This window comes from Haemaphysalis longicornis, unplaced genomic scaffold (assembly GCF_048455015.1).
Source record: "Haemaphysalis longicornis isolate Haplotype H1 unplaced genomic scaffold, Haemaphysalis longicornis Haplotype H1 scaffold_2, whole genome shotgun sequence".
NCBI classification, from domain to species: Eukaryota; Metazoa; Arthropoda; class Arachnida; order Ixodida; family Ixodidae; genus Haemaphysalis; species Haemaphysalis longicornis.
The window spans coordinates 36757995-36783692 of NW_027526295.1; the positions used below are offsets into that span (position 1 = coordinate 36757995).

The 25698-nt window shown below is 46.0% G+C and overlaps 1 protein-coding gene across 1 annotated transcript in view; it reads left to right on the top strand.

The window, feature by feature from the left end:
- LOC144168835 (uncharacterized) overlaps positions 1-25698 on the top strand; it is an 81600-nt gene that overhangs the window by 50791 nt on the left and 5111 nt on the right. The window contains exons 3-7 of the mRNA XM_077697818.1: positions 6767-7182; positions 9739-9850; positions 13725-13981; positions 20250-20598; positions 22750-22809. Of these exons, the coding sequence (XP_077553944.1) occupies positions 6767-7182; positions 9739-9850; positions 13725-13981; positions 20250-20598; positions 22750-22809 (1194 nt within the window). The remainder of the gene's footprint in view (positions 1-6766; positions 7183-9738; positions 9851-13724; positions 13982-20249; positions 20599-22749; positions 22810-25698) is intronic.

Consider the following 25698-nt stretch of genomic DNA (forward strand, 5'->3'; position numbering starts at 1 on the left):
CTCTGCAGACTGCCAATATTGCTACTAATAGGGCATCCTACCTCCATGACACGGGAATGAGGACAAAATGCAAACACTTCGTCTTTTAGATGCGGAGCATCTCATTCTCGGGGCTGTGTCCCTCCATCCCTTGTCCGCTGTCCGCATTCCACTGAGCATGCGCGTCTCTTCAGCCCGATCAGCGTTTGGGCTGACGTCAGCGCAGTCCACTATAAAAAGAAATAGGCCGTGCCTGGTTTCGATCCCACGACTCTCTGGCCGCAACGGGAGGTACGTGGAACTCTTCCTACTGCGCTACAAACCGAGATGGGAGCTTGTGCTACGAACGCACCTTATGTCCTTTACTCATTTAATGGGGCCCTGAAAGGCGTTTCGGGCACACTAAATGAACTAGCGCAATCGTTAAATTGGGTCGTCAACGTCATCTGTGCCACGTATTACTCTTTTGCGCGCAGCGGAAAGCTCACACTTTTGTTGCAAAGTTTGTCGCTTTTTTCTCACACTTCCCTTCGTGTTTTTGGACGCCGCCATCTTCACATGTCTACGTCATCGATTCCCAGATGTTCGTCATGAGCTAGACATCCTGCTATAGGGCGGCTTTTACACGCACTTCCGGCAAAGAGATGAGTCGTCTGCTCAGCGTCGGCTCGCCGGCTGATCTGCCAGCGTAGTGCCGGAGTGTTTGGGCATTTTACGACAAACAAAACAAGTGTAAACAAACGCTTAACCGTTTGTATTGAATGCAACACGGCCATAGCACGACATCGGTAGTGTCTTACCTGAGTACGTTCCATAAGGAAAGCGTTGAAGCCTCGTGGCACTTCTTTCGTGCAATCGCAGAGAACGCGCCGAGCCGAATGCCCGGGTTTGACGCCCACATTTTATTCAACTTCAAAACAATCCAGAGATGCGTTTCGAACGAACACAACGTCATAACATGCGTTGCAAGTCTGAAGTCTCAACAGCGATTGACATACGATGGGTTGCCTCCTCCTGCCCGTCGTAAATTCGGCACTCACCTGGCGCGCGGTTTGCGGGGACGAACAGCAAGTCACTTAACTCTGGCGCACAAGCCGAGATGGCTTTTAGTCACGCACACTGCACATACGTCGCACGTTGTACGTCGCTCGAGAAAGATAATCCAGACCATGGGAAGTACTATCCACCCGCAGAAGCACAGCGCCGCATTTCATCGCGAAACAAAGGCGTCCACAACACACACACACCACCGCCTCCTGTAATGCCAAACGCATCTCGCACTTCCCAATGGCAGTGAGTGGTACGCCTGCAGTGCCCACATGTCGCGAGCTGAACCGGGATCATGGAACCGTAACTGACTTCTAGAGCGGTTTGTGCCTTGTTGCCAAGGCAACCGATACATCCATGCATCGGCGGAAGGTATTTCAGGACCCCTTTAAACTACATCAAGACGCTACTGATACAACGAAGGCACGCGAAGCTGAACGTCAATGGCAACGACGAACTGAAAACTAATGGGAGCTTCAGTTGACTCCATGGCTGCTTCGCACACTACTGACGGTTCCCCTACGGGAAGATAGTGTGATTTCTTTCTCTCCTCTCTCTCCTCTGAGCAGTAGCATAACTTGACAACCGTTGGTCAACTCGAGACCAAGCACCTTTTGGCTCCCAGAGCCCCGATCGCCCCACGGATCCCGGGACTGAGGGGCGACCCCCACGGAACAGCTCATTGATGTCGTTACCCCTAAATTGTGCCCAAAATCGTCCCGTCGTGGCGTGGATAGAACTGGTTATTTATCGGTATGCTCAAGAGGTAAAACGTGTACGGAGTTGGCTTCCTTCATCAGCGACGACTACAGTCAGAAAAAGGGTGTGAGGTGTGGTGTACACGAGCAGAACAGCCTCCAGCATCATATTTATGGTTCTTACCTATTCCCATAAACAAGCATTCGCCCTAAGCTTTCCTAATTGTTTTCCCCACCACTGTTGTTTTAGATTTTGTTCTATTCATGTAAATTAATCATAAATCACCTGCCCTGTTAGAGCATATAGGCACCTTGAAACTAAGGAAATCGTCATAGTCTTAAAGCTATACTCACACGACCTCTCTAGCAAAGCAATATCAAATGTGCATTCCGCCACTCACAGCAATACGTAAGTCTGAACCGATGCGAATTATTTCCTTGGACAGGTGTGCCTGCCTAATACTTTATGCGAAGGGGTTTTACGTCTCCGCATTGTTTCCGCAAGCACTTTTGCAGACCGCGGAGGAGATTTATAGTTTAGATATCTTGCTAACGGTCGAAAGGTTGTCAATTATTTTCGAGTCAGGCTTGCCGAGAAAGGCAAGATTTTCATTAGCGGGTCATAACTGAAAAGGGAAAGTCATAAGCGGGATGTTAGAAGACTCTAATGGCCTCTTTCTTACCTGTCTTCTATCGTTTCTTTGCTTGAGGTTTGACACAGTTTTCTTGGCTATTGGCACAAACTATAGAATTGAATGCAACTTTGTTACCTCAAGTAGTGACTGTTCTGCGGGTCGTATTTAGGTTTACAGAACGAAGTTTGCAAACTCGGAACGTATATGATTGCCAAACGAGCGTTTGAAACCGTCTGCAATTTCAGATTGAAGCACTTCTGCAGCTGTAGGGTGGCTAAATTGTACATGCGCGACGACTGTTATAGGCAACACGGGAGCGCGTTGAGCGTCCAGCAGTTCGCCACCACCGGCGTAGTGTGAACCACTGCATAACTGTAGCAGGGGACAGGCAGTACATTACACCGACCGACCCTCGATGTAGAACGATACTCAGCGACTCACGAACAGCGATCCTCCGCTTTGCGAACAACACAACAACCACCAGTACGGCCCGCTTCCTCCACAGGACGGGCCAAACCCGCCAGCACCCGATCTTTATCAGTTGGTATCCTGCACACGTGGGACCGCTCGACCCGGAGGGGCGGATCCGTAACCGGAACGAGGAGGCTGACCGCGCAGCGCGAGGACTTACGTACCGCGCGACGCACACCAGCCAACACTCGGACCGCAATCGGAACAGCCAACTGCGAGCCGAAGAGAGCGAACCAGTACCACTGGAGACGTACGGAGACATCCTGAGATAGTACCGCCACAACAGGCAGCGACTCCCTGCCCCACACCCGCAACTCACGCGCCGCGAAGGCGTTCTATACCGCCAGCTGCAGACGGACTCAATCCTGACACCCGTGCTCGCCAGATACATCTGCCCAACGCTATACAACACCGACCGTTGCATCATCTGCAAGACTGCCCCCGCTACGACAGCGCACATCCTCAACGAGTGCACTCACCTACAAACACACTCTGAAGCACAAGAATTGCCACCAAAAGTGCGTGAAGCGATCACCTCCTCAGACTACAACACACAACTCCAGGCCGTCCGGCAGGTGGAGGAAGCCCTGACCCGACAGCGGGAAGGACCTGCGGTGGCGCAAACCATTACGGGCTCGACCCGCCCGGGATCGGGGCCGACCCCCACGGCCTAATTCACTCTGCCGGACACGCAATAAAGTTTCTCTCTCTCTCTCTCTCTCTCTCGGGGTAATATTGCACAGTGCCGCGACATTTCGCCGGCCCTAGTTTTGACACTACTCGGCACTATTGTCTTTAACACTGGCCGCGCCTTTACATGTTATAACTTACCTATTGAAGTATCAGTATAAGGGGCTCGATCACTCCCGATTTATAATATGTGAGGTATAGCTGCTGAGTTGTCGAAAAAAATTCAGAGCAACCAAATGGTTTTTTTAACGTATTCAACCGTAGTCTCGGTTTCACCGTTGCGTTTCCTGCCTCTCCTATCCCGAGAGGGTATTAGGGATAATATTCAGGGAGTACCTAGGGGTATATTAGCACTAAAGTGGCAAGGGTACTTAATTGCACCCGCTGTTTCCAGTGCAAAATACTATATTTGTCACATACAGCTCTCTTCAAAGAATTTGCGAGCACTTCCACTGCCTATGAGGCAGTATACTCTGTATAACAGCGAGTACGGACCATTGTTACTGAAACACATCGAATAAAAGAATGCGTATTCTTATACTAATATAAAACATGCGTCAAGGGAACGCAGACTGGTTGCATTGGTTACTTTTTGTTCGTCCCCTTTGTGCATGAACCATGAGTACTTAGACTGAAATCCGCATAGCCGAGAAATGCTCTACTGATATGAAGGGTTACGGTGGCGATGGAGAAGCTCTAGGTGGGATTTTTACTTTATGGAGATAATGGGCAAGAAATGTGAGCACAAGAGAGGTACTGTCGAGAGTCAACAAAAAATGCACACAAGTTTTCATATCGTACTTGCCATCACCCAGAACAACATCTTTTATCGATCAGCGATCACTATACCTCCTTTAAAGACATTTTCGATCGCAAAGCCAGCCTCTTTCTAGACGGCCATTAATGGAGCGGAACAAGGAGACCATCTGAGAGGAACCTTCCTCTGTCCCGCCGAAAGGAAGCGTTATCGGCTCTCCTCGCGGTTAAACCGCTCTGTTTGCCGAGGGGCCCAATAAAGGCGGGAGTGGCTACGGCGATCAATTTCCGGTTTCTGTTTTCCCAACGTTTTTTTCTCTTTCAACACGATGATCATAAACCGAAGACTTGAGACAGCAAAGAGCCCACATCAAAAAAGTAAGTTCGTAAGTAACTGTAAACATTTCCTGCTCTAAGATTATATATTTTTTTGTTTCCAAACCATTTGGAGCTTAATCTCAGGACCACGTTTATCTAGAGATCTTACAATTAGTTGGAGAAAAAATTCGATAATAAATTTAAATTAAAACAAACCGTGTAGAAACTGCCACTTTTACATGAGAGGAAGGCGTCACGAATCTGTGTTTCTTGAGGGATTTAGTGGTAACTGGATTGTTGGTAATATACGCTCGGCTGTGGAGGAAGTGCTGACACATGACCACTGCGTCGCACAGGTGAAACATTCGGCATGAAAAGTTTGAGAGCAATGGATCCAATGCTGAAAGCGCTAATCAGACTTTTGCCAACGCATAGAGAACTGGAGACGCTCTTGCAGGAAGCTGAAGGCAACAAAATTGCACGGATATTGATTAGTGGTAAATGCCTCCACAGAGAAACTGACAGGTACTAAGTGCCTACTACATGTAGGCTACTTGTTTGCTGTTCCCTTCGTTCATGTCAAAAGATTTCAAACTGCCGCCATTTCAGAACTGCGCTTGCTTTGATTGCAGTCGGCCAAAATGGCAAAATGGCAAAGATCGGAAGTTAAGTTTGGTGTTTTATGCTTCGAAGCAATATCTCGGTCGTTAGAGACACTGTAGTGGCATGCCGCGGGGTAAAGAACGCCCATAGGGATTCTTTTCAGCGCATCTAAATTGCAAAAATGCTCCAGTTTTGTTACCGCTAGCTTTTGCCTGGAAATCGGGAACTCTCTGCCGTAACCACAGTATTACCAAGGCAGATAAATTAAAGCTGATAACATTAAGCCAACAGAACAGTAATCCGATTTCAGAGTCCAAGTGTGCTCTTTGCATTGAATATCCCGCCATTTAGGATCCCCGCTTTCAAATCATTCGGGGAAATGCAGTTTTGAATCTGTCGGAATTTTCTACGTTTATTTAGCTGCTTCTCACTGTAGCTGGTAAAATAAGCAACACCACCTTCAAAAAAATTACCGTAAGTTGTACGTGATTTCCTTTCGTTTGTTGAATTTGAAATACGTAACCACCCGGAGGAAGACCATGCATGGCGGTAAACGAAGAAAATCACGTCTTGCACAAATTTGGTATACATACTTGTGATTACTTGACGTGCATCCGCCGAGGTCGTAGGTATTTAAAGATTTTTCACTTTTAGGGGTGGTAATTCCCAAGCTTTTTTTAACTGAATGAATTTCTGTTTGCCACTGTCTATCGCAAGTTAGAATTATTGTACTAAAATTTCTCGTCTTACGCTTAATTATTTGAAATGCTCTTGCTCCTTTCCTCTTTCGAGAGTGAACTCATGCAAAGAAAAAGTGTGAACCGTTGAATTCATGGAAAGAGGCCTTAAAACCAAATTAAAACCCTGCAATTTGAAAGAAATAGCCTTTTGTAACTCACTCAATTTTTTTTTCTTTTGCACACAATGTTTCTGACACAAAACGCCAAAAATGGTGAAAAACTTTGAAATCTCGCAACGCAGGGAAGTAAAATGGGCACTACTTGGTTAATATGGGCGAGCATTTAAAACATAGATGTCATTTTGTTAAATCCACGTTGGCATTGAAATGACAAAAGAAAATGGAGCTAGAAGCCCCACTGCAATTATTCAGTCAGGTTTCTTGGCGGTGGCTTTGATGGCGTTCGCCAATCGCCCAAACAAAGATCTGTGATGTCATAGAAAATCGCTGTAACGTTAGTGGGAAATCGCGATGGCTACACATGTTTACTTTTATATCTCAGTTATTTCATTGAAGACTGCGGTAAAATTGGTGCATTGTTGTCAGGACAAAGCAGCTTTTTTGTTCCTCTTGGCTCCTCTAAACTGGCAAGACAAATAAAATTGTACGAACATTTTTGCACTTGCTGTATCTGGGAAAGAAAGTTTGACTTCCACGTTAATGCAGCCGTACGGGTACAAAGGAAAGCTTGCATTGAGTTTGATGTCAAACTCTCCTTTGCAGAAACTTACTCCACCCTAAATCTAGTGGATTAACATTGATGTACCTGATTTTGTCGCGGCCTCGCGACGATATTGTTCCTTGTTTTTTTTTTTTCTTTCTTAAAACAGCGGGCATGGATTCGGGTCCAGTGTACGGCATCCGAAAGCGGGTACCGGCCATGAAGCGTCGGCTTCGCATCCAGGTTGCGCGAGAGGAGAAGCGAAAGCGCTCAACGCGGCGCCAGCTGAAGGACTTCTCGTTGCCCACGGAGGCGGCTCCTCTGCGACGCAGCAAGGTCTCCAAGACTTTCGGCAAGAAGAAGACGGCGTCTGCCCTCAAGGACCGATCCAAGCCTTCGCGGTCTTCAAGCCAACTCGAGAAAGGATCCACGGCTGGGAAGCTTGGCAACTCAACTGCGGTGCACAAAGCGGCCCCATCGAAAGTGGACAACCAGGGAGCGGCTGCTGCTGGAACGAGTGCGGGGAAAACCGAAGGCAGGAAATACCACATCATGAAGCGGAGCAGCGACAGCACGGATGAGAAGGTAAGATGCAGAGTTGGGCTAGTAGGTGGTACATTGCGAAAACTCTAACTGCGCTTAAAACGAGCACACAAGAGAAGACGACTACACAAAGGGGGCGCAGACTAGTGACTGATTTTTTATTTGAGTGAAAAACACATTATGAAGGAAACTGCGACCTACGCATGTGCGCTAACCTACGCCACAGAACGAAGATAAGCAACCAAAAAACAACCAAAGCCACAACCGAAATACTGAGAGCAGCACGGGGAGAGGGGTGCAAGAGGGGTTTAAAAAACGCACTAGGCAGGCACAATCGCTTCGTACATAAACAAAAACAAGGCGAGGGCCGGGGGCACTAAAAATCACCCCAAAAAGTCCTGTCAAGATACGCGATCTCGGTGCTTTGTAGAGACATCGACGGTGAACTGACGCAATCCTCGCCTTGTTTGAGGATCGCATACGCTTCAAAAATCTCCCTCGTGCGCGCACCCTTGTAACGCCTTATCACTTCTCATGCTTCCAGGCGCGGCCCAGATCGTTTGCAGTCTTTAAAGTGGGTGGCCTGGTTGCGGCTGGTAACAGTGCAGAGGCTGTTGCCGTACTACCTCTGTCGATCATTAATGCATCGGCCCGTTTCTCCAATGTACGATCGACCACAGGACAAGGGGATAACGTAGACTACGCATGCTTGACAGTTAACAAAGAGCTTCTCGTGTCTTTTCCGGCACCCCGCATGTCTATTTTCTTCGGACTTTATTCGTTTACGCAACTTGTGTACCTTGTTAGGTGCCGAAAAACACAACACGAACCCCCACCGTTTCACTAGCTTTCTTGATCATGTGCCCAACATTGTGAACGTAAGCTAAAACGGCCATCTTCGCACCTTTGCCCCATTCGCACGTCTTCTTCTTGGTGCGTGTGTCGACAAGAAGCTTCTCTCCAAATGACAAGAAAAGGAGCAAGGAAACCCTGCTTCCTTCAGCTGCTCCACCTGGGAACAAAAACTCGCCTCAGCTTGCTGTGTGCACGATCGCAGCAACGCATTTCTCAGCGCTGACGTAGCGATTCCCCTATTTACCAGCTTGGTATGTGCTGACGTGAACGGAAGCAGTCCTTTTTTAGATTGGGGGGAATAGATCAAACAGGCATGATCACTGTTCACCTTGAGCTCCATATCTAGAAACCGCATCAAGCCCACAACCGGTGCTTCCATTATTCACGAAAAGACGTTAACGGTGGAACGAAAGAATTCAAACACTTCTTCAACTTCATGTGCAGTGGTCTCTGAATTGAGCTCTGAATCGTACATGGGCCAAACGGACCGATGCATTAATGATCGACTGAGGGAACACGCCAACAGCCCCCGAACTTTTACCGCCAGGAACCTGGCCACCCACTGTAAAAATTGCAGAGGCTGCGCGCCACGCCTCGAAGCATGCGAAGTGATAAGGCGTTGCAGGGGTGTCCCCACGAGGGAGATTTGTGAGGCATACGCGATCCTCAAAAAAGACAAGGATTGCGCCAGTTCACCGTCGGTGTCTCTACTAAGCACTGAGATCGCGTATCTTGACAGGACTATTGAGGGTAATTTTTAGTGCCCTTCGGCTGCCCCGGCCCTCGCCTTGTTTTTATTTATGTACGAAGCGATTGCGCATGCCTAGTGTTTTCCGTGCACCCCGTTCTGATCTCAGTCTTTTCGTTGTGGTTTTGGTTGTTTTTTGGTTGTTTACCTTCGTTCTATGTTCTAGGTTAGCGCACGTGCGTAGATCGCAGTTTCCGTCGTGATATGTTCTTCGCCTAAATAAAAAACCAGTCGTTAGTCTGTGCCCTGCGTCTCTAGTCGTCTTCTCTCGTGTCCTCGTTTCATGTGCAGTTTTTGTTTTCGAAAAGGTAAAAGTGACGACGGTTCCGCAATTCCTTACTGCTTCGTGAGATTCGAACCAGGGTTGGTGAAAGCTATATTGTGGAGAAAGGAAGCACGTATTAAAAGGGGCAAATTCACTACTAACTATTAAAATTTAGTCGGTTACATTCCCCATAGGATAGAACCTTTTTTTACAATATAAATAGTTTGTACCTACTAGCTACAATTTAGTATGTGCTGTGCGGGGTAGGGAACTCCAAGATTTGATGCATGTCTTTGCTGGTTCTGAGCGCTTGGTGCTTGGAGATTCTCACCAATCATAAACCTGAAAACTTTACTAGGTCGGTGCTTCGTCAGCGTTGACGACGCTACGACTCTTGGCCCTTTTTTTGTGCTCTGTTGCACAGGAAAATTTATTCAAGACAATATGCAGGCAAAAATAATGCGGTACTCTACAGGATCTAGCCTGATCATTTCCAACCTTTCCCTCCCTGGTATCTAGTTTGCCTAATTGCTGTATGTTCCTCGGCTTCAGAGCCGATGGAGCAACCCACGGTACCTATGGTTACTAAACTTCTTTTACTAATTTTTTTGCGTTACAGTAAAAAAAAATGGTGAGGGAGGCACACTTTAAATGCATACCCAGTCTGCTTAGGATCAAGTTCAAACAGCGCACATTTAGGGACTACTTTCTTTCTGGTATTTTGTACCAGGTGACCGGCGAGCTGCGAAACATTTTTGGCGATGATGATGAAGAAGAACAAAAGAAGCGCTCAGAAAAGAAGACGGTCAAGAAGAGGGAAAACACGGCGGTCGCACTCAAAGGTGAGTAACTTGTAGCACCATCCGGGGAGCGGTCTGTACAGTACAGCACAAGAACTAAAATGAGGTTCTTGTTTATTTAAGTTCGAGTTTTACATTGGATCCATTCAAGGAGCGAGATAGTTTTGCACCCGCCGCGGTGGCTCAGTGGCAAGGCGTTGCGCTGCTGAGCACGAGGTCGTGGGTTCAATTCCCGGCCGCGGTGGCCGCTTTTCTGATGGAGGCGAAAAGCAAAAACGCCCGTGTGTTGGAGATTTTGGCGCACGTTAAAGATCCCCAGGCGGTCAAAATTAATCCGGAGCCTTTCACTACGGCGCGCCTCATCGCCTGCGTTGCGTCGGCGGGTTAAACCCTACAATCAATCGAGAGAGTTTTGTGATGTACATATTGCTGAGCATAGGATACACAGTATGAAAAATACATACGTGTAAATACCTTTCTCTAGTCAACTATGATTAGGAAATGAGCTTAACGCTTTTGAACGTTGCAGGAGTTTCCCAATACTTTACGCATGTTTTTATTCTTAAAGTATAATATTGCACAGCAATCGTTGGAGACAGGGTGCGAGGGTACACCTTCCTTGCAAGTAAAATCCAGGAAAGCCCTTCTTGTGCCTCTTGAGTGAGGTTTTTAAATATAAAGATAATGCGTGAAATTGGACCTCCGTCCTGTTGTCATGACACCGCAAACTAAGCGTCGTGATATGGAGATCTCTTTATATTTATATCCTTCCCACAAAACGTCAAAATGCATTGTGTTATGCTTCCATGGTAATGTAGGTGGGCGCGACCTAATTTCGTCGTTTGTTATAGATGTTACGTCGCACACACTTTATTCCATTCCATGTTGGAGCACGCCGAGTAACAAAATTTTAATCGGATGCGGCAATATTGGATATGCACTTTAAACAACTGAATGGTGTAGCGGGCAGGTGCATTTAAGAAAAGAATGTGTAATGGGTGCGAAAATCCCGAACTTGACTTATTCCAACGAAAGGAATGTAAGCACTGACAGTGCAGAGCCTTGGGTGGCTTATAGTACCCGGTTTGTGTCCCTTGTAAATTTTGAATTGTATTTTAATCATTGCTAATGAATTTATGTCGGTAAAATTATTCTCCAGGCGGAAAAATGTAACCTCAAGGACACTTGTGCTCACCAGGAAACGCTATCATTGCATCTGTCATGGCGGCTTTTATATTTTGGTTGTCAAACTTGAACTTGAGCGGCCGTGAAGACGAAACATGCGTTTGTATCGAAAAACGATCTGCTATGTACGAATATCAATGATATCAATTTTATCGCAAATCTAAACATGGTCTCAGAATCTTGAGAAACCGCTGAAGCAGTGCTGAAGCTTCGCTTCCTATCGATTCCGGGGTATACATAGGATTCCTACCTATCGCTATATACGTTGTACCGTACACGGCACTTCATCTAGCATTGGCTCATCTTAAATGAGGTGGCCTGTCCTACACAAGCGTACATCTTGTCACAAATTGAGAATTGATAAAAAAAAACGCCCTTCTTTTTATGAACCTTGTTTGCGCTGACCCATTACCTAAATTCTTGTATTAAACTCATCAGTATCGATGCGGCTTGAATGTGTCAATCATTCTTGTTTTTCAGGCAGCCTTTACTCCTTGCGTCGTAGAAGGTGCCACATTGCCTTCGTATTGTGTATCCGTGGCTGCCACTAGCTCAATCGCACGCAAGAACCGAACTGAGGCATGGACGGAGTTTCAATTTTGCGTCGGATGCTTGTGTAGCGCCCTATTGGCGGTGAGATGTTTGAGTGGCGCCCCCTGGATCTGACGTCAGCTTAGGGACCCGCTCCGCTGTCGTCTGCTACATTCGCGCCGCTGCTACACCCGCGCCGCGGTTGTCCGGCTGCGACTGGCAGCAGTGCCTTTGCTAGAAATCGCCCGCTTTGATGCTTTGGTGCTTTAAAAAGAGTCTTTTCAATCAGATTCTGACAGCTCGGAATAATTTCAAGCTTTATCCCGCACAAGTTTACAACACACGAGGAGAGAGGGAACGACTTTCAGCTAGAGCATCGCTCAGACGATCGTTTGTAACTCGTCCTCCTATCTAGCGTATTTGCGAGTTCTAGAGCTGAGAGCTCCTCGATAAGTATTCAAAATGCGTAGGCTTCCTTTAACTATTTCTGAGATGCTCTTATGAAGATTCAACAGTCTAATGCTACGCATTAAGCAGCGGGACGCACAGCAGGAAATAAAACAGGTGTTTTCTATTTCTTTCTTTGTTGTTAGATTAATGTTTTTTTTTCTGCGCCGAACGCATTCATTTTTCTGCACCGTCCCAAACGTCCTAAGAGGTTTGGGGATGTTTGCGAGGCTCACAATTCGTGTGAATATGCAATGCAATGAGATTTGTGCTACGGCGCAGATAATGTTGTCCATAATACTCGAAGGCGGCTTTTCTGCACGTAATTTCTATCGAACCATCGTTATCGTAACGAACTGAATATCAACCCGAAAAATTATGACATAATTACGGTGTTGAAAACTTGATATACTTGCTAACGAACGCAATAAATAGTATACATGCCAATTTTCAGTATAACACAATTCGAAACCAATGAATATGTCCAGTCAGCTCTTTATTGTTTTCAAACCCCTTCAGTCGCAAAGAACAAATCCTGGCCTACTCGGGAAGACGTTCGGTGAATTGAAGAATGAATCTTACTCTCTCGTCTTGGACTGAGGATCCTGCCCACTAAACAGCTCGATTTTACTGTTAAAGTTTTCCCCTCCTCCTGGTCCTCCTCCTCGTGAGTGCAGTTTTACTATAACGCCTATCTGAATATTGGGATGATATGGCTGTGACAAATGTACCAAAATATCCCTCCAAATCTGAACAAACATAGCCTTACTGTATGTTTGCCATACAGGTTACTCGTTTTGCTCAATAAGCCTGCATACTGGTTAGAAGCCTGGTATAAAACCAGCACGCGTCTATACATACAGCAGGTTATTTGGAAATCAACCTACATTATTTGTGCCCCATAGTGCATGTCGGCCCACTTTCATGCCGTGACAACGTAAAGTGACTTGATACAATAGTTTCGAGCGTTAGGCAAGGTTTCCAAATCTGTTTTACCTTACATACGATTAGCTGGAATCGTAATGCCGTCTGCGAAAGCCGACAGCCCCGAAGGCCTGGAATTTGTTTTGGTCTTCCATTTTCGCTGTTGTCGGTTGTCAGCCTCCGGCTGTTACCTTTGTTCGAAAAACTGCTGAACACAGAGGCTGACGCCTAGCTCCGAGTCTTCGCGCTCCGCACAGGACCAGCTTCGCAGCAATGCATGGGCGACGCCGGGAATGTTTTTTTTCCGGAGCGGTATCAAAAACTATACTTAATGTCTTTTGTTACGAAAAAAAGTTGCGCATACGTGATATCTGCTGCGGACAAGCACAAAATCTCAACCGCGCGCAAAGAAACAGCAGAGCGAGCGAGCCCGAGTGAAGCAGACGACAAATGCGAGAATCCCTAAGCCGACGTCACGGAGGCGCGCTCCGCAGCGCCGCCCGTGGTCGCGCTCACCGCCAATACTACGCACATAATTGCGACCTTTTTGGCGTTCCTTGAAGATATCACCGAAAACATGAAGCTTTCCACTGTGAAAGAAAAGACACTGAACGAAAGCGAAGAAAAGACGCTACCGCTGCGCTGTGGTCCTATGTGTTCTTCGCTTTCGTCCATTGGGTTTTCTTGGTCAGTTGATAACGCGATTTGTAAGCACTAACCGCCCAACAATGCGTTAGACTATCACAGAGGACTTCTCGTGCAAAGTATAATCTAGAGTATCAAAGTGCGTGCGCACAAGAGCTAAGGTGGCAAGTTTCACTTCTTGTAGGCTCGGATGATGCGGCCGGCGGCAACGAGGCCACATCAGCTCTCTCTGCCAAAGACGGCGCCGGACCGACGACTGATGAAGACAAGTTCAAGAAGTGGCTTCTCGACGAGTACTACCGCACTATGGCCCTGTCCTTTGCGAGCATGCGTCGCAAGCGCATGGCCACCCACAGGGACACTCTGGACCTCCGGCAGGTCAAAAGGACAGCCGCACCTTCCGTGGTTCCAGTTTCAGGCGCCGCCGAAGAGCAATTCGAGGTAGGCAGCCTGTTGCATTACAGTGTCTTACAGGAAGTTTAACATAGCTGGAGGTGCAAACATCTCAAAATTACGAAGACTCGGAGAAGGCACCGAAGTTACTTTTAACATGCGAGAAATGTTTGTCGTGCCGTAGTGAAGAGCCTCCTGAGTAAACCCATTCATACTGATATAGGTAGTCTAGATGGCCGTATTTTTTATTGAAGTAAACTGTACGTTGTGATCATAAAACACCGGATGTAGAAAACAGTCATTGTACCAAGAACACATTTACACTCTACTCCTATATTGCTACTGATTTGTTACTGATCTAGCAGTAAAGCACCGCAAAACGAGTGCCGTAGATGCTAGCGGACAAAAATCTTTGTAGAATTGCTACTGAATTTCTCCGACACTGCGTTACCACTACGACCAGATTCGGCGTAGTGAAGCTGAGTCCTCCAAGGTTTTTGCAGCGCTCATGCTACTCTCTAGGAAATAGAAAGGATGGTCTCAGCCGTTTGCTGCCGTTTTGATGGTCTCATTTATGACTACTGCAGGAACGTGCCCATTTCATTTATTTATTTATTTATTTATTTATTTATTTATTTATTTATTTATTTATTTATTTATTTATTTATTTATTTATTTATTTATTTATTTATTTATTTATTTATTTATTTATTTATTTATTTATTTATTTATTTATTTATTTATTTATTTATTTATTTATTTCGCCCTGGTCTTTGCACTCATGAAAGCCTGCTGCTCCTCGGCAAATTGACCGGCAACAAGCGCCGACGTGGAACCAAGATCCCGCCGTGATCGTGGCAGTCGACCTCAAAAAGGCTTTCGACACCGTCTGACAGAGTGCCATTATTGAATCTCCCCAGGACTGTGGTGCGGGTACGCGCGTAATTAATTTTGGTAAATGTTTTTAAACGGCCGCATGTTTGACATTAGAACGGAGCTAAACCATCCCCGCGTCTTCACCAGTACAACTGGTGTACCGCAAGGAGCCATCCTCTCGCCTACGCTGTTTAACCTAGTGATGCGGAAGATTGCAAAACAACTTCGCAACATTCATCACCTGCACCACAGTATGTACGCTGATGACATCACCATCTGGGTTGACCCTCGACGTACTACGCTGAACACGCAGCACGTCATCGACACAATTCCGCTTGGATTTCATGCCATTGACAGGTGCCTGACTCCGACTTGAATGAGTGGGTCTCCAGAAAAGACAAAATACCTCGTCATTGGAGGGCTCGACCATCTGCAGGCACAAATACACTTTACGCGGAATGGTCAACCCATCGAGCGTGATGCCGACAGGTGGCTCCGGATACATGGCGTGCCACTCGACGAAGACGGAGGGGCCAGTGAATGGATCCTGCAAATCACATGTGTTTAGAAGCAGCAGCTTCATATCACCAAAAGAATTGGAGACCGCTTCGGTGGGGCAACAACGCAGGTCCTGCGCACACTTACACAGGCCGTCCTGACTTCGAAGGCGTGCTACGGTGGTCCATGCTTTGCCCTTACAAAGACACAGTATGACCGACTGGAGACATTACACCAAGAAAGCCTGAGAGTAATTGTTGGTTTATCTTGGCACACCCGCGCGGAAGAACTCTTCCGCTATTCCCAGCTGCACCCACTCCGCCCAATCATAACGGAGAGGGTCGAAGGCCACAACAGGAGACGCGCCGCAACCCGCGCGGGGCAGCTTGTCCAAAAATCGGCTTCCGGTCAGAGCGATTCGCTTTTACCGCAACTGCCGGCTGTTCGAGCCCCTTCGGAAGATATCTTGGTTCGTGTGCCAAAGCCTCTATCTGGCCTACGTTGCCATAACCATAACCACCATGAGCGCGCCGCTGTTGCTGCACGCGCATATCTCCGAGCCGGTGCCACCATTACAACAGCAGTCCTAAATGAAACAACATTGCACGCTTCACTTTCGTGTATTGACGGCCAAATGCGCATTTCCCGCACAATTCAATTTCTTCACCCTCCAAGCCCATGTCACCCGCCGCGGTGGCTCAGTGGCTAAGGCGTTGTGCTGCTGAGCACGAGGTCGAGGGTTCGATTCCCGGCCGCGGCGGCCGCTTTTCTGATGGAGGCGAAAAGCAGGAACGTCCGTGTGTACGAGATTTCGGCGCACGTTAAAGATCCCCAGGTGGTCAAAATTAATCCGGATTTCCACTACGGCGCGCCTCATCTCCTTCGTTGCGTCGGCGCGTTAAACGCTACAATCAATCATCAAGTCCATGTCAGGCCCGCCTTGCGGCAGTTTATCTCGCTGCGGAGCACACTGAGGCAAATTACGGCGCCGGTGACAACCACCAGTTTAGAATATTTACGTACAGCCACCAAGCCCTCGATCGGCTTGGCCAAACCCCCCACGTCGGAACCACCTGCGACCTCATCAAAACCATTTGTCGCAGACTGCGGGACACACGCAATATAGTCGTTCGGGTAGACTGGGTATTGGGACACGCAGACGGAATCGGAAGCGAGACCACTCACGCGTGCGCGATCGAGCACTTTGAACTCCGCTCCAACCGGGTGTTGCCCGTCTCATTCGCAGTATGCGACCCCGACCCCTCAGAAACAAAGGTGGCAGCAAGGCACGCGTCCAAGCAGCCGTTTCGGAATTTGGCTCCACCAGACCCCGCCCCCATGCCCCTTGGATTGCCCCGTGGCGCTCAAGTGCTTATGCACAAGGCACGGGCTGGTGCCGTGCTAACCGATGATGTCTTGGCCAAGTGGCTTGCGTATGTGTCAAAACGTCGCCAGCATGCTGTCCAGGACGCACAATCTGTGGCCGCAGTTTCCTGCACCCCTTGCTCCACAGGAGCCGCGCCCACTGTAGAACACATGTTCTGGGAGTGTCCCGGGCTTCAAGCGCTCCGTTTACAGTATCTTCCGCGCGGCGACCAACGGCTTATGGAGTGGACAACCCCGCTGCAATCCGCCACTGCACGGCAGGCGCTGCTTTCTCTGTGGGAGTTCGCGCGCACGTCAGGCGTCGACCACCGAATGTAACCTTCAAACTCTCCCCCCGCACCTTCCTTCCTTCCCCATGCTGACTGACGCGTCCGCCTTCTGTAATAAAGTTTTGTTAGGTTCTTTATTTATTTGTTTTTATTTATTTATTTATTTATTTATTTGTTTATTATACTGTCGGTGTCTAGAGCATTACACAGGGGAGTGGTGTGAAAGCTAGATAATACAGCAAAAAGGAATAAAGATACACTAGTACAGTAAAATCACTACGCAATGTACTAAAAATTTCAAATTGTGAATCATGAATACAAACATTAAAGAAACTTTTCTTTGTACAATTGTAGCTAGAACATTTTGAAACTGGTGGATGTCATTGACTGGTACAATGTGAAAATGAAGGGGATTCCAGTCACGACTTGTCCTCGGCAAGAAAAAATGAGAACAACGCATTTTTTCGCATATTAATTCTCACTTTGCGCTTCTGGTCTGACAGTGAATCCTTCAGCCTCTCACTGATGTTGTTTGTAGTCCACCGAAAGCGCACTGCACGCAAGCCAACTTTCTCTTAACATGATGACGATCGTGGGTGAAATGAAGAAAAATTAAAACACTTCCCGTGGTAGGAATCGAACCTCAGTCCCTCGCGTTCCAGAGCGAACGTCTATCCGGTTGCGCCATTCCTTTTTTCCTTCATTGCCTGCTTGGCGACAACACAACATGCACTGCTCAATACACAAATTAGTAGCTCTAGCCATCAATCGGCTGAAGGGAGTGGCTTAAAACATCTTAAATTGCGCTAGAACATCCAGAATGGGTAACCACTCAGGTTTTACTGGCATGACTGGATAAACTTCTCTTATATAAACAACGCTTTCAATGAAATACTTTCGCACTGTGCGAGCATCCTCTTCAGCATTTTGAACCGCCATGCGAGTTTTCCACTTAGTATGCAGACTAAGTGCCATGAACGTATCATAGGGCACGCCTCCATCTTTGTTTACGGGCAAAAAGCGAATGCCATAAGGCGTCAATGGTATGTCTTTTTTTGAGGGTTCGTGGGAGGATGTCCCTGTGAAACACCGCATCCCAACAGTCCAGAAAGATGTGCTCCATTGTTTCCAGCTTTTGGCATAATCTACACTTAAGTTTGTACATATAGTCCTTTTTCCTGCAGCCAGGGTTTTACCGGTAGGGTTCCGCTATGAAGTTTAAAGAAGAAAGATTTAACAGATGAACGTACTGGCATTCGTCTCACTCTTTTAAGGACATCTTTTCCTGAACCCCCTGCATATAACTGCGATAAACCGGAACAGGCAGACACACATCAATCATATCTTTGTACAAACGTTTCCGCGGAACACTACTCAAATACTCCGAGAAAAACCTAACCCTTAAAATCCTAAAAGCATCCATCACTTCCCGCAAGAACCCATACACACGTACACATCGCATTTCAGAAGTTGAAACTACATAGTCTGGAATAACATCATGTAGTCGGACGTGTACCACCGTACCTAGAAAGCAATCTTTCTGATCTCTCAGAAACATAACCCTAGAAACTATTTGTCGGATAAACAGATCTGCCAGTCCCAATCCACCACTTTTCACCGAGCGAAACAAATTAGTTCGACTCATGCGCTCCCAACTTGAGCACCACAAAAACACTGCAAACCCTCTGTGCATCTTTTGTGTGTTCCTTCTTGACATACAAATCGCCTGTAGGACGTACCATACCCCTTGGCAACAGCAAACACATTACATACTGATGCACAGGCAAACATTGACAGATCCCTCCTCCCCCCTCCCATTGTGGTAATTTCTCTCTAACTCTAACAGTTTCTCCGTCCCAGTACTCTCTAGCGTCCTCGTAGTTTTCAAGCGGGATGCGCAGGTACCTGGTCGGTGTTGTCGTCCAAGGCATGTTCTAGAAAAACACTGGCCTACTTTGCCTGTCACCATGCCAAAATCCTATGCACTTGTTCTATTTACCTGCACTGGCAGGCAACTCGCAAAATTGCTTTAGATCGTTCACCACCTCACTCACACTTTTCCTATCACAACAAAAAACAGCGATGTCATCGACATATGACAAAATTTTAAATTCACTGCAGTGCAAATGGAATCCATGTATATTTTCATTGTGAAGAATCTCTAAACAAAAGGGTTCAAGTTAAATCACAAACAGCAAGGGACTCAAGGGGCACCCCTGCTCCACCGACGACAGTATATCAAAACTTCATCCCACGGTCGAAGCAGCTTGGATTTACATAGGGTTGCGTGGACGCGAAAAATTAGAGAAAAAATGTACTCCTCGGTCTAGCGGGCACTACGGTTGAACGCCAGACAAAGCATAAAATTAACGTTTAAATAAAGTGCTAGAAGGCGGAATCCTAGTGCAATAAACCGTCCCGTTAAGAAGTACTTTATCTCTATAGTAAGTTACGGCGATGTGGGATCGCTGGCTTCTGAGAACGTTGGTTTGGTGTTGGAAAGAATTTGGAAAGCGGGTTTTCCAATCGTTTTCAGTTTGACAGAGGGCAGGTGACTTTTGTCAAACTTACTTTTCTTCTAATGGCTAACTTTTCTGTTTCTTTTCAAGGCAAAAAATCTTGCAGTACCCCGACCGAGCGTGAAGGGAAAGAAGGGCCCGTAATTTTCTCCGCCATTGCTTTGAGCGTACCATCAATACAGGGTGAACAATCAATACGATCGAATTTCGTATGCAGTTTTTAGAAACCACAAAGGTCCACTGACGCAGGAGCAACGGGAATCACTCAAAAGCGGCGTGGTGCATATAATTGCTGCAGTACGGCTCGATTACCCTTTCGTGTTTTTTTGGTGCGCTTTTCTTCAGTCGTGCAAGATAATTTCGGAAATTGACATTACCTACATGAACGACCCCGCATTCGAGTCCTCAGTTCCGTGCTTTTCTGATACGGGAACTGTTAACCCACGAACAGAAAGAACTCTTTTAGATCGATTTCCTCTTTCCTGGCTGCATTTGCTCGAAGCCAAATTTAACTCACGCTGACTGTTTTTCTTAAACAACAGACCATACCCCAAACTGCTATAAGTGCAGCAAATGTATCTGGCTTAGCTACCAGTTCTTTGGGGACTAAAAACGGCTGCAATTATTTTGCTGCGTCATTACAAATATGGTTTCAAGCTTTTTGCTCCTTCGAGAGTCAACATAGAGTGCATACAACAAGAGGTACCCTAAACAGTACGATAGTCTCGCAAGGTACATTGGTAAAAGTATATTCATTAACGTTCGCAGGCAGTGGAAGACAAGCTCCGTAACATTGAAGACGCCATGATCGCCGAAGCCGTCGCCCTCGTCCGCGATGGCGCAACCGACGAGGCCGAGTTGCGAGCCATCAATGCAGGCGTTGCGTCGCGTCTAGACGCCGCCTATGACCTGGAGAACGTGCGCCAGTCCCTCGATCACCTGCAGGGCACGTTGGATACCATACGGCAGCAAGAGCTGCAGGCCGCCCTCTCTGACGACGACGACGAGCACGGGACCCCAAATGCCCGCAGCGCCGCCGTTGATGCTGATCAGGTCGGAGAAGAGGACGTGGAGGAACTGGCCCAGGGCTCCTCCTGGGCGCAGCTAAATGACAAACGTACGCCTTGTTCGTGAACTACGATTGCGCGTTTCTTTCTCAGTTGTGGCTCCACTTTCATACGGGGAGTGTACAAATATTGATGCATTACAATAGGGAGGATGGTAGGTGGGGCGAATTTGTAGATTTTAAGGTTCTTGAGGCCCTTTTCTACACATGGGATAATGCGAAGAGCAATTAAAAGAAGGTAAGGTGAATTTGAGTATAGCCATCAGCTCTAAAACATATTCGCGAAACTCGTCTGGTCAGTTTCCTTATTGACTGCGCGTATGTGAGAGGCGGTTAGCCTCTTTAGTGACTTAGCCCGACGCAACTTATAACCGAGTGCCAATAACCCCCGTCTTTATCAACAACGTATAAACGCAGAAGTTGTCGTGTGCATAAAATTGAGGAGAAATTGTTGCCAAGCATTTAAAACTCCTGCAAACCTTAAGTGGACGTAAAGGCGGTGCCAGCTCGTTCACACGGAACCAACATGCCTTCAAATGCACAAGAAAATCTGTCCGCGCAGAGAGGCGGCTCTAATCCCAACTAATGCGTTAGTAAGACCGCAAAGTTTGTATCTGGCTACAATTTTTCTGTTATAGAAGAATTGGTGATGTCTGCTGAAACTAATGAAAGGAAGGTGGAGGGCGGCGGGGGTGGACGGAGGAGGGAGAGGGGGCGTCTGCGGAGAGTTACACCGCAGCCGCGGCTAGTTGGTCGCGCCTGTAGCCTAGTACTTGTAAATAATATTCCACGACAGCTGACCACATTTATGGCCCCTTTTGGAGCAAAAAAGAAATACATCAATCTATAGCGTGAATAAAATTTTCCATGGGGGAGGACGAACGCTCTTTCGCTTGTTCGCCGACTCAGTCTTGTACCAGCCTTTCTTGGGCAGTGATGGCGAGTGTATGTGGAATATGTAAATCTAACCAGTTTGAAGTGTCGTGAGGTGAACCACGGGTAAACGTTTTACAAAAAAATTACTTCAAGAAGTTCAAGTCCTTGAAACTTAATGAATTTAAAAATCTTTCAGCGGGACAAGTATATTTCATTTAGAAAACGTGAAATGTTTTCCGTTAAGAAAACCAGTCCTTTTAGGATGCACCATAGTTCCTTCGCGGAACTGGCTTTCTAGCGTGGGGAACACTTAGTTCGCTGCTATATGACCCAAACTAATATTCGACCCAAATAAGGCTATGGCGTTGCAGAAAACGCGCAACAGAATTCACTCATGTTGTTGTTTTCTTTCGAACTGAGAGCAAGGCGCCCCGCGCGGAGTATTTTTTGATAGTTTAGAGTCAGAAAGTTTTGTTTAATGTACCAGTTTTTATCTTAAAGAGCCTTTGAGAATGATCATTAGGGAAAAATCAAATGTTGCGTTTCGTTGTTTTTTTTTTTTTTTTCAATTTGTACAGGTAAAGGGAAAGAACAGGGAAAAAAAAACAATAAAATATTTTTTTTCATCTAATGCTTTTTAGATCATCAGAGGTTATTTTGATAGAGTGAGCAAAACACTTTTAATATGAAACAGGAAAGAATTATAGGAAGGAAAATTTGACATCCACCTGAACGCAGCCATAAATCTACAAAGGAAAACTATACAGCTTTCTCAGAAACTTTGCAGTTGAATAAAAATTCGTCCTGCTCCAAGATTCGAACCCGGGACGAATTTTTCTTCAACTGCGACGTTTCTGATAAAGCTGTATAGCTTTCCTTTGTAGCCGTACGGCTGCATTCAGGTGGATGTCGAACATTCCTTCCTAGAAGCCTAATCCACCTTGGGGATTACCCCTAAATCAGGAAACAATTATATGCATCAATGCTGTGGCGAGCACTCAAAACATTTATCTAGTATTCTGAGTTACTTTTCTTTAATAGTGGGTTAGCCAATTGAAAAAATTCTCAGGGATATAAAAATGACTTCTGTGAACCAAAAAGCCATGCCAGGGAGTACATCTGGGCGTTTGCATAATCTGCACGTCAGCATATTGTTCCATACCATGACGTCGGGACTCACACCCTTTTTCTGTCCAAATGCAGATGCTGTCCCGTATTTATTTGAGCTAACAGATAGAACTTTATGTCAAGAAATCAATTCATTACCTACTATTCAGTGTCTGTTTTTTGTAATTAATATTTTCGCGCTTGTTTATTTACACGCAGGAACAGCGTCTTCAGCCCCAGCAAGCAAACGTCAGGAGGAGCTTCTCCCTGAGTCAGCAGGTAAGGCAGCGTTGTAACTGATTACGTAACACTTTCCGTGAGGTAAGATCACCCGTTTTTCAGAAGGAAGGTTTTCGTTCACGTTCAGTGCCACGGCATATATTTCCGTCATATTTAAGCAAACTGTGACGTTTTCGTCATTGTTGAATCTCATAAATATACTGCTGGGTACGTAGAGGTACATTGTTTCTTTTTGCAAATACACGGCATTCACTATGCATATTTTGGGATTTTGAAGAGTTATTCGAAGACGAAAAAGTGCAAAATGAGACCTGTTAAGCGTTTTTAGAACCTACTTATGTTGGTGTATACGGGGTAATGGCGAAGAGGCCAACGAACACCGGTTTACGGTGGGTGGCCTGTTAGTGGGTTTTAGACGTTGTGTGGTCTAATGCTGAGTCAAATTAATTGACTCAGGTGTCGAGCAGGAGCGAGCAATGTATAATAAGCACATTATAACCAAGCAAAATTGAGAAATGTCTACATGAAACAAGAAATTCACAATTTTAAATCGCTTTGAATGTCTAAAAAGTTCACTTTGGGCCAATTTCAAGCAAGAATAACCAAGGCCACTACACTCCAACACATGTCTCAAGTTCTACCATATGTACTCAATTCGCCAATCTATAAAGCAACAATGAACATTTGCGACTAACGATGTCGAGTCAAGGCACAGCACAGGCATGTTCTGAAAACCGCACTATGGTCTGCGCGTCAATTTTCAGCACACAAAAAGGTGATAGATAAACTGGTGCACTCTTTACCGACAATACGGATACAAAACCATCTGCCGACACGATTCACACGTCTAGGGGGACACTGACGGAACGAATTAAACCTAATCATTCGCGGAGTACTTATTACAAACTGCTTTCCAAGAATGTTGCAACATGGTTGTACGACTTGTTTTTGTTTTTTTCTCCGTTTTTTTTTGTTTCATGAGGTGCCGATTGGTTCCCTTTTCGTGCGCCGCACTAAGAATGGGATCTTGAAGCGTAGGGGGTGAAGAAAATGCAGAGGTGTTTAGCGAAACCGGAGAGAGTTTGAGAGTGAGAGTTGGCAGATAAGTAGTTTGGACTAGGCGGAGTCAATCCGGTTCTTCGACAGTGGTTTAAGAGGTTGATTAGACATTATATAGGAGCTTGATCACACCAGATAACACCAATTGAACAAGCCAAGATTTATTAACGCCCGTGTCTGCTCTCCCAGAACGTTTGGTACTGTCGGACGATGCTGTGCTGCCCAGACGCGCGAAGGTCATACTTCCATACTTGTCCGTTCCAGACAAGCCGTTGGGATATTTTATTCATTCTATGTTTTATTTTATTGCTTTTTGCCAATGAGGTTAATTGTACAGCATTCTAGCGATGACGTGCCTTTACTTCACTATTTATGTTTTGTTTTGAAGACGCAAGCCGTAGGGTAGGGTTGGTTCGTTTTCGTTATTTTTATTCCTATTCCCAACGTAGCTTTGCAGACTTTTTTTAATATTCGGTCTTCGGGGGAGATAAATACGAGGCATATCTGTTACTTTGCTGCATAATTCTTGCGGAACTTTTATGTTTTATCATATTCTTTTTTTCCAAATTGTGTCCTACCAACTATCCCTATTTACACTATTATAAAAATTGCAGATGTTACTTCCGCCAAATCTGCAGGTTTGGGGGAATGTAGGGCGTTACGCGGTTAACCGTTTTCACCATTCTTGCCATGATATGAAGCTCAATGCAAAACACGGACGGTGTATACTGGGTAGACAAGACAGGTGCTAAAGTAGACAACATAGCGCCTGTTACGTTTGCTCTCTATTCACCATCCGTGGTTTTTCGTGCCACCTCAAATCATGGTAACTAGACCAGTAAGAAGTTCTTTTCAGCTTTCTAATTAGTGCTTCTAACGTCCTTTTGCGGACTTTTTGTTTATTGTTCGGTTTGAGAGGAGACGTACAAAGCGCATATTTTTGATTTTGTGAGATCGTTTTTGTAAAAATATTATATTTACTATTTTTCTGAATTGTTGGTTTTTCAACACTATCTTCCACCAATTATCCCCATTTGCGATATTAAAATGAATAAAGGCTCTAATTCTGCCAAATCTGCATTTTTTTTTTGGAAATGCAAGGCGTTGCACCGTTCGCTCATTTTCGGAATTTTTTATCCCTTGTTCTAACGGTCTTTTGTGAACTTTTTCTTCATTCGTGGGTTTTTGGGAGCGGGAGGTGTATAAGATGCATATTTTTGATTTTGTAAGATCATTTTTGTTAAAATGTTATTTTTTCTTTTTTCCTGGTTCAAAATTTTGACCGACCATTTATCCCTATTTATGCTATTATGGCGATTTAAGGTTTTGCTTAGGCCACATTTTCATTTTGTGGAAATATAGGGGTTTGCACTGTCCTGGCTGTGGGGTATGAGGAAAAGAATGCTACGCATTATAAACATGAGCGATGTGCCGTACAAAATAAGCAAGAAACAAACGATGCTCTTAACAAATTTGTAAGTTCGGCCAGTAGCAGCCAGGAGCACCGAGCGCTTATGCTCTCCTCATCGTTGGTTACCATCATAACTAACGACGAACATAATATTAATAATAGTTGCCCAATGTTATGTCTACGACAAGTTAGGCACCGTTCAGGGCGCGAATTGATTCGTAACTCAGTGTCACCCTCCGCGGTGGCGCAGTGGCTAAGTCGTGTGCTGCTGAGCCGAAATATGCGGGTTTGATCCCAACCACGATGGCGGCTTTCTGATTTAGGCGAAGAGCTATGAAATCCGTGTGTTCAAGACTTCGGCGCTCGTTAAAGATTCCCAGGTGATCAAAACCAATCCCGAGGCCTCCACTACGTCATAGCGCAGTTTATGTAGCTTCGGCGCAGAAAAAACCCAGAAT